This window comes from Lactuca virosa, chromosome 2 (genome assembly GCF_052849685.1).
Source record: "Lactuca virosa cultivar CGN04683 chromosome 2, Lactuca_virosa_CGN04683_v6, whole genome shotgun sequence".
NCBI lineage: Eukaryota > Viridiplantae > Streptophyta > Magnoliopsida > Asterales > Asteraceae > Lactuca > Lactuca virosa.
Window position 1 is genome coordinate 150,366,640 of NC_136427.1, and position 12,566 is coordinate 150,379,205.

Sequence of the window (12,566 nt, forward strand, 5' to 3'; positions counted from 1 at the left end):
CTTGATCATCTTCTTATTCTACTCATTTCTGTTATTGTTTGTTTGGATCACTGGCTTGGATCTTGTAATTGGGACCTTACAAGAATTATTTTTAACTATTGTATGGTTAATTTAATTTATTTCAATAACTTGCTGACGTTAAAAACAAATAAACTTCTTATTGCGGTTTGTAGATGTTTGGTTCACCTCTTATATTGTAAAGGGTTGCAGATGTGGTTCGTAGAGTACAAATGTTTTAGCTACGAAAAAACAAACACCACATTACACATTTGTGTCTGTCTATTAAATTTTGGGTTAATATCATAAAATACATTATATTGTGGTTTTTAAGGATTAAACTTCAAATTTATTTTATTTTTCTGAAAAGACCTTATACTTTTTTAGTTTTCTTTATTTGGCATTGTTAACGGTTTTTTCGAAAAGACTATTTTTTTAATTTTTTTATTTGACATTTTTAACGGTTTTTCCGAAGAAATTGTCAAATGTTAGAGTTTTTTCAAAAGTAAAAATAAAAAATCGTAAGGTTCTTTTTCACAAAAAAAAAAAAAAGGTTGTTGAAACTTTTTTTTTTTATAATTTTTTTGGAAAAAGGAAAAAGTTGAAGGTTTTCTAAATAAATAAATAAAATATAAAATAGTTTTTTTAGAAAACAAATAAAATTAAGATTCAGTCAAAAAAATCGATTATACTATTAACCTGGTATAATTGCAATCTAAATCAAACATAACTGTACTAAGGGGCCATATAACAAAAAGAAGCAATAACCGTGTGTCTGTGTCACACTCTCCGTGTAGGTGTATCACCCGGCCACCATAACCACCAACAAGAGCTCGACTGCAGGCAGTCTCTTCGGTGGTCAACCAGCCGGTGGTCAAGGCGATGAACCCAACAGTGAATTCGCTCCGCCATTCTCCATCTTCCACAACTCATCCATCAATTACAGGTCTCACCACTACCTCCTTTCAATGGTTTCACCACCGCCCCCACTTACCAATCCCCAAACCTCATCTCCACCGCCCCACAACCTTTTGTTCTCTACGCCGACCACACCCCCGCCGCCACTTCCGCCGTCGCCTCAACCCCGACAGTAACATCTATTTTCCGACAACCGATGCCGACACTTCATCACCTCACTTAGATTCCAAGCTTCACTTGGTAATCGACCTCGAACACTACATACCCGACAGAGCATCTCTATCTTTGAGAAAGTTACTGAAAAACACCAAACTGAACTTCAATCAGTTCGTTGACTCTGGAATCGACGCCGTGGAGGACCTGCAGACTATGATCACCGTCGACAGTAATAAGAAAGTCGTGGTATCTTGCCGAAAAACAACGGTTTATTTCATCGGCCAGTTGATTGCTCTGAGTTTCATTACCGTTTTCGCTTTTAGGGTTTTACTGAAACTAGGGTTAGGGTTTCGGAATTTGTTCAGGCACCGGAGCAATGACGGCGGAGGGGTAGTTACAAGGATGGATAGGAGTTTAGGCGGAAGAGAGGTGGTCGTCAGCACTCAGAAAGACTCAAAGAAGGAGCTCAATGTCTCTGTGAATCCATTGTCTTCTGTTGAAGATTCGATTTTGAGCTATTCAAATTCAATGACGAAGAACTGGGAGAAATCAAAGAAGAAGCTTCCTGATTGGTGGCCGGATTCTCGTCCAGCTCCATTAGAGGGAATCGACAAGGAGGAGAATCAACGAAAAGCTAACTGGTTAATTAGAGGTTGGTTTAAAAAAAACATGAGAATCTTATTACTATAAGATTGTGATTGATTGTTAGCTATGAAAAATGAAAAGAAACCATGAAAGTTCAATGATATTCCTCAACTTGATTTCCAGCAATCATGGATTATAGAACGAGTGGAAAAGATTTTCAGGAAGATGATATAATCTTAGTAAGTCCATTCCTTTTGGTTGACTTTATGATAATCAATCGGGTTTTCCTTTGACTTTTTTTGGTCAACAGCTGCGTAGAATATGCAGGATGTCTGGAGTCAAAGTTTCCATCGACACTCCTAATTCACGTGATTCAATTTATCGTGCATCTGTCGACTTCACTTTAAACACTTGTAGCAGGTATTAATTGTATTTTTTTTTGTTAATACTTTTTAAAAAAAAAAATTAATAATGTTTTTAGGGTAGGAAGCCATTCTACATTTGTTCAAATTGATGGAGAGGATGCACGTGAATTCATTGGTGGGCTTGCTGATAACATTGGCCTTGAAAGCTTTCGAGCTGCTAGAATGGTGGCTGCAGCTGTGGCTGCACGCACACGATCGTGGCTCTTACAAGCTTGGGTGAGTTATTGTATTTTTTTTATGAATTTTTTTTATGTATATACTTCTAGTTTTCATTTTGTATTTCAGGCTTTGGAAATGCAAGGTAAGCATATTGAAGCAGTGGAGGAATTATCAAAGTTATGTCTAATTCACAGGATATTTCCACCGGAAGAAGGCTCGGTAAATCTTTTGATCGCTTTCGGATTCATTCTACTACATCAGTCTCAGTCTTAGTCCAATGGATACCAACCAACACAGTACAGTTTGTCATGTTCTGTGTAACAAATGGGGCCCAAGAACACAAAGGAAGAAATGGACATTAAATAATAATAATAATTTTTTTTTTTTTTTTTTTTTTTTTTTTTTTTTTTTAAATTTGCAGCCTGAGATGGAAATGGTAGCGAATGGGCTGGAGAAACATTTGAAATTGGAACAAAGAGAATATTTATTAAAGATGCTACTTGGGGTATCTAGTGAAGAGAATCGTAGAAGTCTTGTTGAAGCTTTAGGTTTGGTATGTTAAGTCATTTCCACATCTTGCATATTTTGTACTTTCTCTTTTATAATATGGGCTAAATATAAGAAATAGCAATGTACTTTCATTTATTTGTTTATTATAGCATCTTAGTTTATTTCTTTTTATAACATCATTGTGTGTTTAGTTTTTTCTTATTAAAGCATTATATACCATTGTATTTTTTTTTTAATTATGACATTAATTTGAACATATTAACTGATTATAGCAGTGATAATTGCCTTGTATTTGGATGACATTGTTATAATCATGTAGATAATAGAAAGAAATGATTGTAGGATGCTATGATAACTAAATTGATGCAAGTACTTTACTTTTTCTTGCTATAATCTTTCATAATAAATGCGAAGTCTGACTAGACACTTAAATTTTAACAAAACTAGTAAAGATTCCCCGGCGTTGCCGGGGTCGGAAGGTATTGCTTTGTAAAGTAAAGTAGCATGTTGGTTGCTTTTTGTCTGTTAATGTGAGGGTAATTTGGTCTTTTTAGGTAGTAGGGACTGAATTTGTCATCATGGGTAAACCATATGGACCATTTATGTAATTTTGGCGGCGGTGGTGGTGGTGGTGATGACAGATGGTGGGTGGGTTTATGGTATTGGGTGGGTATTTTCTAATAAATAAACCATTAATTTAAAACCAAAAAGAGAATGTTAAATCTGGTAAACCACAGGGACCAATCATGTAATTTTGTCTAACAATAATAATAATAATAATGAGGGACCATTTCTGCCAAAAGACAAAATACTAATAATATGTAATAAAAGGCGAGGGTTATGAAAAATTCAAACAAAAATGAAAGGGTTGTTTGTGAACAAAAACATAAAGATGAAGGGTCAATGTTGTAAGTTGGAGGACCAAAATTGACAAAACATGTGTCCTTACTGTTAAAATCTTTCATAACTTTAATATATATATATATAATAATTGCTTTGACAAATTGTCTAATATCGAAAATACCGTGTGATGATGACAAACAAAAGTTGTGAACAAAGGTAGAATGAAAGATCACGTAAAAATGAAAAAACATGTGTTAAAAAATGATTTTTTTTTGTCTCCTTGCAGGAAATATCAGGTGGAAGTGTTGTTGATCAACAAGAAAACATGTTGAGTTAGCATGAGAAAGAATAAAGTGACATCATGTTTAGATTAAGGTGCTGTTTGTTTTTCCTGAGGCAAAATGTCTGCAGTCTGCGGACCACATCTGTAGACCTCTGCAGTAGACGAGGTGGACCAAACGTCTGCAGTCTGAAAAAAGAAGACTGTTTGTTTTTTTAACATCTGCGGGCTACTAAAATAAACTGAAATCTAAATAAAATGATTTTTTTAAACTTCAAAGTGATTTTTTAATATTTTTATGACTTTGTTATAAATAATTAACGAATCTAGATCAACTTTTATGTATTATTGTATAAAAAATAAAAATAAAAATTGTATGAATTAACGTATATATTTGATAAAAACCAACAACTTTTGTTGCAAAGTTATAACTAAACATTATAATTAGTGATCAAATAATTTGATACATAAATGGATGGAAATAAACTTTGATTTTTTCAATTAAATCCATTAAAAACGTACCATAAATATTTTCTCGAGAAATTGACAATACTGTATTAAATAATGTTTTACAAAATTTGGCAAAAAAATATAAGAATATATTATGATTTTTTTTTTCATATTTATATAAACAACTTCAACGACTATTATTGTAATAAATCTTTATTTATAAATTTGTCAAAAATATCATGTTTGTATCGTCGAATGTTTTTTTTTTAAGTTTTGTAATTTTTTTTTCAAATTGTTTATCATTAATAAAGTTGGAAAAAATATAAATTAAAAAAAAGTTCAAAAAATAAAGATATATATGTTTTTTTAGGCTAGAAGATGTCTGAAGATGTTAGAAGACTCTGGTCCACATCTGCACCAAAAAGATGGCGCAAAGACATTTTTAGGTTTGCAGTCTTCAAAAAAACAAACAGTCTGCAAAAGCTAATGTCTGCGCGGCGCAGACAGAAGAGACCACGCAGATCTGCAGAGAAAAAACAAACACTACCTAAGAGAATATCGTTAGAGTTGTTTAGGTAGTTAATGTTAGTCACAGGTGATTAAATTGGTCATTGAGACTGATAATGATTAATGTATTCGTTTCATAGATATGATGCTCAATTATTAACAAAACCTACATAGAAAATACCATGCTTCTTTTGATTTTATTTAAGGGATAATGATTTAAAAGGGTAATATATTTTTCGATTTGTATATATTTGGTCATTGAATTTTTTTCGTTCATATTTACCCCTTCAACTTGTTAAACTGTACATATTTAGTCTTTATGACCGGTTATTCCATGTTAGCCGGTAAAAATGACTTAATAGGGTAATATATTTTTCATTTTGTACACATTTAGTCCTTAATATTTTTGTTTATATTTAGTCCTTAATATTTTGTTGTTTCAAAATTCAGTATTTATGAATGATTTCTTTAGGTTTTTCTCACGAGGGACAATCATTGATAAGGTGTTTGGGGCTGTTGATGCTTATGTCCATCGCGATCTCGACTGCTTGGTTGCGTATGTCTTGTGGTTTGACATAGGTCTTGTATTCTGAACGTCGTATCTTCTTCGTACGATATCAGATTTTAACGATCTTTATATCCATATGTTCGTTTTTTGAGTCTACTACAACTTTCGTTAAGATTAGTCCCGTTAAAATGTAATATATTTTTACTTACGATTTTATAAAAAAGAAACATCCATACATGCATTCATAAAAAAACGTATATATATATATATATATATATATATATATATATATATATAAAGATCGTAAGTAAATATATATTACTTTTTAACGGAAGTAATCTAAATGAAAGTTGTAGTAGATTAAAATAAGAACACGTGAATATAAAGATCATTAAAATCCGAGATCGTATGCAGAAGTTATGACGTTCAAAACACATGACCTAAACAACCAAGTAGTCGAGATCGCGATGGACATAAGCATCAAAAGCCCCAAACGTCTCATTAAAGATTGTCTCATTTAAGATGTCGTAAGAACAAACTTAAAGAAATCATTTATAAGTACTGAATGAGTACAAAAACAAAAATGACTTATGTTGCAAAAAAAAAAAATATATTAAGGACTAAATGTGTACAAAAATATTAAGGACTAAATGTGTACCAAGTGATAAATATAATACACTATTAAGTTATTTTTACCGGCTAACCTGTAGTAGCCGACCATAAGGACTGAATGTGTACAGTTTAACAAGTTGAAGGGGTAAATGTGGACGAAAAAAACTCAGTGACCAAATGTGTATAAATCAAAAAATATATTACCATTTTAAATCATTATTCCTTTATTTCATGTATTTACAACTTTTTTACAAAAAGAAAAAAAAAACGATGAAGAGATGGAAGTTAGTTTAGGCTTATGAATGATATGTGTAATGTTCGTACTTTACATAGTATATTTTGATAATAATAATAATAACTAGATATGTTGCCCATGTTCTGCATGGGCCGTGTGCGTCTTATTTGAGTGTCGTTTTTGTTTATAGATTAATAGACGTTGTTGTTGATTCTTTTAATTGACTTTGGATTATTTTCATACGGATAAACAGTCGGAGACGGATAGATAGAGGGCAGGAAAAAAACAAAAAAGTTAAATATGAGGACCAATATAGAAAAAATATACAAAAAGAAGAAAATGACAGACACAGAAAGTGCAAGGATGAAAACAGTCAAAAAACGTGAGTTTCACTATTCCTAACTCGTAGTTGACTCTTTTAGCGAAAAACCTGGGCTTTGCCCCGGGCCATTTTTTGTGTTTTTTATGAAAAAATGTAAAAGTTTTGACTGCAAGGACCAAAGTGTCAAAATGGCTAGAGAATTAAAGGGGTTGGAATTAGCAAGTTTTTAGAAAAGGGACCAAAGTTTTCAATTCCTTAAAGTTTTGTGGCCAAACTTTGAATATTAAAAGGTTCTAAAAAAATGTAAAAATGTTGATTGCAATGACCAAAAGTGTCAAAATAGCTAAAGAATGAGGGGAAAAGTTTACAAATAACATGATGTAAAAGTTTTGACTGTAAGGACAAAAAATGTCAAAATGGCTAAAGAATTAAAGAGGTTGAAATTAGCAAGTTTTTAGAAAATGGACCAAAGTTGTCAATTCCTTAAAGTTTTGTGGCCAAACTTTAAATATTAAAAGGTTCCAAAAAAATGTAAAAAATTTTGATTGCAAGGACAAAAAGTGTCAAAATAGCAAAAGAATAAGAGGAAAAATTGACAAAAAACATTCAACTTTACTATTCCTAACTAGGGGTGTGTCACACCCCAAAACCGGAATGACGGAAACGTTCGGGGACTTGACCTCTGGCTAGTTGCGTGTCGCCCACCTTAGCCCAGCACAGAGGGGATCTGCACTTACGGCCATAGAGGGCTTCAAACGGCGCAGCCTTGATGCTGGTATGGTAGCTGTTGTTGTAAGAAAATTCAACCAAAGGAAGATGAGTGTCCCATGACGCGCCGAAGTCGATGACGCATGCTCTCAACATGTCTTCCAATGTCTGAATTGTTCTCTCACTCTGTCCATCAGTCTGTGGATGATAAGCCGTGCTCATATCCAACTTAGTTCCAAGAGCCTTCTGTAGTGACTGCCAGAACCTGGATGTAAACCTGCTATCTCGATCGGAGATAATGGATGCAGGCACGCCATGAAGGCGAACTATTTCTCGAACGTATATTCGGGCGAGTCTCTCCATCTTGAAGTTTTCTTTGATTGGTAGGAAGTGGGCGGATTTTGTCAACCGATCGACAATTACCCAAATGACGTCGTGCCCACTCGGAGATCTGGGTAACTTGGTGATCAAATCCATGGTTATCCTTTCCCACTTCCACTCAGGTATTTCCGGCTGCTGAAGTAGACCTGAGGTCTTCTGATATTTGACCTTCACCTTGGAGCAAGTCAGGCACTTGCCCATGAAGGTAGCAACTTCCGCTTTCATGTTTGGCCACCAATAGAGTTGTTTGAGATCCAGATACATCTTATTCGAACCTGGGTGAATGGAGTATTTAGTCTTGTGAGCTTCGTTCATGACAACTTCTCTGTAACCACCGTACTTTGGGGTCCAGATCCGGTTCATGAAGTAGTACACTCCGTTTCCCTTGAGCTCCAAGTTCCTGTCCATTCCTCGCAGTAACTCATTTGCCACGTTCTCTGCTTTCAAAGCTTCCACCTGAGCCTCTCTGATTTGCGCGGACAAATGGGAATGGATGCTCATTGTTAGTGCCTTCACTTTACGTCCTGAATACTCCTTTCGACTGAGGGCATCTGCTACCACATTGGCCTTTCCGGGATGATAGCGAATTTCGCACTCGTAGTCACTGAGTAGCTTCACTCATCGCCGTTGTCTCATGTTTAACTCCTTTTGATCAAAAATATGTTGTAAACTCTTATGGTCGGTGAAGATAGTGCACTTGGTTCCATAGAGATAGTGTCTCCAGATCTTTAACGCAAAGACCACTGCTCCCAACTCCAAATCATGAGTTGTGTAATTGACCTCGTGTGTTTTCAACTGCCTCGAGGCATAGGCGATGACCTTTCCTCTCTGCATGAGCACACACCCTAGGCCCTGATTGGATGCATCACAATAAACTACGAAATCTTCCGTCCCTTCGGGCAGGGACAAGATAGGTGCGCTGCATAGAGCCTGTTTCAAGGTTTGAAACACAGTATCTTGCTTAACTCCCCAACTAAAGGTTACACCTTTTTGTGTCAGAGTAGTTAAAGGTTTGGCGATTTTGGAGAAATTCTGAATAAACCGGCGATAATAGCCCGCGAGACCCAAGAATTGCCGGATTTCTGTGGGTGTCTTAGGTGCAGACCAATTCTCAATCGCTTTGATCTTGGAAGGGTCCACGTGTATTCCTTCCTTGCTAATCACGTGTCCAAGGAAATTTACCTTCCTGATCCAGAATTTGCACTTCGAGAGTTTCGCGTATAGCTTTTCTGCCCTTAATGTTTCCAACACCTGCCTTAAGTGCTGTTTATGATCATTATCACTCCGCGAATAGACAAGTATATCATCGATGAACACAATCACGAACTTGTCTAAGAAAGGGCGGCACACCCGATTCATCAGGTCCATGAATACTGCCGGTGCGTTGGTTAGACCAAAGGGCATTACTACAAACTCGTAGTGTCCATAGCGAGTTCGGAATGCTGTTTTGGGCACATCATTCTCATGAACCCGCAACTGATGGTATCATGATCTTAGATCTATCTTCGAAAAATAGCTGGCTCCCTGAAGTTGGTCGAAGAGATCGTCGATTCTGGGTAAGGGATATCGGTTCTTGATGGTAAGTTTGTTTAGCTCTCGGTAGTCGATGCACATCCGGAAAGATCCGTCTTTCTTCTTCACGAATAAGATCGGAGCTCCCCAGGGTGAGGAACTCGGCCTTATGAATCCTTTGCTGATCAGCTCATTGAGCTGGCTGGATAATTCCTGCATTTCCGCTGACGCTAAACGGTAAGGAGATTTAGCTACAGGAGTAGCTCCAGGGATTAAGTCGATACGAAACTCGACTTGGCGCTCGGGAGGGATTCCTAGGAGATCTTAGGGGAAAACCTCAGGAAAGTTACAGACTCCGGGGATGCTCTCGAGGTCTCTAACTCTTTGCGTCTCGTCAACAACATGAGCTAGGAATGCATGGCACTCCTTCCGCAGATACTTCTGAGCTTTGATGCACGAAATGATACGGAGGTTCGAACTGAGCTTATCACCATAAATCATAAGGGTTTCGCCAGAGGGAAGATTGAGACGGATAGACTTCTCGAAGCAAAGAATATCAGCACGATTGAAACTCAACCAATCCATGCCGATAATGACATCGAAGCTCTTGATGGACACAGGCATAAGATCGATGGGAAAAGAATAATTGCCTAGGTTAAGAGTACAGCCTATGAATATGTCGTTAGTGCTCTCCTTCTTTCCGTTAGCCATCTCGACGATAAATGTTTCAGTTAAAGGTTGGGATTTACATTTGATTAGGTGTTTGAATGCATGACTAACAAAACTCCTCTCCGCACCAGAATCGAATAGAATGCATGCATGAGAGTTATCAAGGAGGAACATACCCGTAACAACGGTAGGATCAGCAACTACTTCCTCCTGGCCCATCACCAGAACTCTTCCTGTATTGCCACCAGTTGTTGCCTTGGGGCAGTTTCTCCTGAAGTGCCCAGCCTCTCCACATCCATAACAAGTTTGACCAGCGCCCGCTCCCGGAGCCTGGTTGGTTGGTTGAGCCGGTGTCTTGCAGTATCGAGCTGTGTGTCCCTTCTTCCCACAGGTGTTGCAATTCAACTTACGGCAGGGCCCGTGATGATGGAAGTTACACTTGTTGCACAGGGGTAGTTTTCCAGCATAACCACCGGTAGGAGATTGGGTGGTTGGAACAGCAGTGGGAGCAGCAGCAGGAGCAGTAACAACATGAACTGCCACTGTTTGTTGTTTCTTGGAGGGCTCCTGCGAAGACTGACCCTTCCGTTTGTTACCAAACTTCTTCTTCTTCCCACCGCTTTCCTTTTGTGGATCGGAGACAGCTTCCACCTCATCCAGATCGATTTCATGATCGATCAGAGTCTGTGCCAGATCCTTGGCGCTTTCAAAAGTAATCGGTCTAGCAGCCAAGACATTCCATTTTGTTGGTTGTGTCAGTCCCCAGATGTACCTCTCAATTTTCTTGCTTTCCGGGGTGACCATTCCCGGACATAGGAGAGCCAAATCACAGAATCTAGCGGTGTAGGCAGCTATGTCGGAACCCTTCATCTTCAAGTTCCAGAGTTCGTGCTCCAACTTTTGCAATTCGCCCCTCGGGCAGTACTCCGCGAGCATGAGCTCCTTCAGTCTTTCCCAACCCATGGCATTACCCACTGGCAGGGTTAGGGTTTGGACTCGACCATTCCACCAGGTCAAGGCTCTGTCGGTGAAGGTGCAGGCGGCGAACTTCACCTTGTTTGCTTCAGAACAGACGCAAATTTCGAAGATGGATTCGATCTTCTCGAACCATCGAGTCAGGGCGATAACACCTCCATTTCCGTCGAAGGACTTGGGTTTCGCAGTCATGAAGTCCTTGTAAGAACACTCTTTTTGATGTCCCTGACTTCCATCTTATCTCTGTGGGTCGGTTCCACCTCCAGCCCCACCAGCATTCACTTGTGCCATTGCTGCAGTCACGACGGCAGTAACTGCTGCCTGGAACATGACAGGATCGAACTGAGGAGGTGGTGGTGGTGGAGTGTTGTCGTTCCTTCTGATGGGTCTTGGTCGGGGAGGCATCTTGTTCTAGAAATCAATCAGGAAGAAGAGGATGGTAAGTCCTCGAGATATATAAAACAAGATATATCTCATCCTGATAATAAAAGTATACTACCGAGCGATAAGCACAGAAAGGTTACTAACACAAGTAAGTTATCGCTTAAGGAAGAAGAGGTAGCAACGCTTAGAGTGAATCTGTATACTGAGTTTGGCTCTAGCTAAAATACTCCTATAGTATTTTATGTGAGATGATTTTGGTAAGTTTTAGGCCTGCTGTAACACCACAGTCACTCCTATAGTTGATCAGGCTATATTCACCCTAGACATGATTACATAACTGCCCAGGTTTAACCGCAGCGTGCCAACATCCAAATACTTTTTGTTTTGTTCTACTAGCGACACGAATTTTGTTATGTATGCATGTTCGTATACTTTTTATAAAAATACTTTATATTTTGAAAGTTACTTTTAGCGTAGAGCACTTAGGCCCCTTAGTGTTTATAGTTGTATACCACGTAAGGTTCAGTATACTAGTTCGCTATAAACAAGGGCTCTGATACCAATCTGTCACACCCCAAAACCGGAATGGTGGAAACGTTCTGGGGTGGAGGACGTCATGTGTAGCATCACAACCAATGAATAATAGCAATCATAGCAACTCAACCATTACAGTGAATAAAAATGTTTACATCAGTTTGAAACTTTGTCTGAAACTTTGTTTGAATTACATCCAATAGCTATGTATAGTAAAAACATAAAACTCTTATTGCTCCAGTTCTTCAAAAATCCAGCAAGTATCTGTTTACTGATTTTCTGAAAATACAAGCAGTTTGAAAGGGTATCAATATAAAGCTGGTGAGTTCATAAGCGGTGGTTTGTAATGAAAATCGTTGATGAGTTCGTAAAAGTGTTTTGCATTGTTTCAAGAAAATTCGATATTTTCTTTAATGAAGATGTAGTGTTCTCAATTCTGTATGAACTCGTGAATGTTTGTTACTTAAAACCGTAGTGGTGCACGAAAGTAATACTTCATGTGACTAGCAAATGCTAATCACGATGCAGAAGTATTTCGTACGTGAAACCATTGTATGTTCCGTTCTGTTTGTAAACTCTGAAAGTTTTCCAGTTGCAATGTGTATTAGTTCTATTTAGTGTAAATAAAACTGTTGAAGGGTGTCAAGTAGTAAACTAAAGGTGATTTATACATATTGTGAGTTGTATAACCATGCTTGATATGACTAGAGACCTTTCCAACGTTCTTCAGGCGTCGAGTTAAATGACATTTGTACATCCCAGGCGTGCCCGCCTAACTGTAGCTAGCAGTTCAGATGTGGGATTGTCAGTCCCGAATAGATCTATTCACAAATCTCACGCTCTCCCTCCAGGAGACTCTGGTTATACTATGATAGGATTTATCCCTGTACACCTAA

At 37.7% G+C, this 12,566-nt stretch overlaps 1 protein-coding gene across 2 annotated transcripts; it reads left to right on the forward strand.

Moving 5' to 3' along the window:
• Positions 1–723: 723 nt before the first annotated feature.
• LOC145159602 (phosphoribosylformylglycinamidine synthase) lies at positions 724–5,030 on the forward strand. 2 transcript variants are annotated; one of them, XM_079078614.1, is made up of 8 exons: positions 724–1,723; positions 1,840–1,895; positions 1,967–2,076; positions 2,138–2,297; positions 2,367–2,459; positions 2,662–2,793; positions 3,880–3,968; positions 4,876–5,030. In XM_079078614.1, exons 1-7 carry the CDS (start codon positions 880–882, stop codon positions 3,928–3,930), a joined length of 1,446 nt encoding a protein of 481 aa, XP_078934740.1. In that variant the 5' UTR covers positions 724–879; the 3' UTR covers positions 3,931–3,968; positions 4,876–5,030. The 2 variants fall into 2 exon arrangements, with proteins under 2 accessions (XP_078934740.1, XP_078934739.1); XM_079078613.1 differs by lacking the exon at positions 4,876–5,030 and having other exon boundaries at positions 725–1,723; positions 3,880–4,152.
• The last annotated feature ends 7,536 nt before the right edge of the window (positions 5,031–12,566 follow it).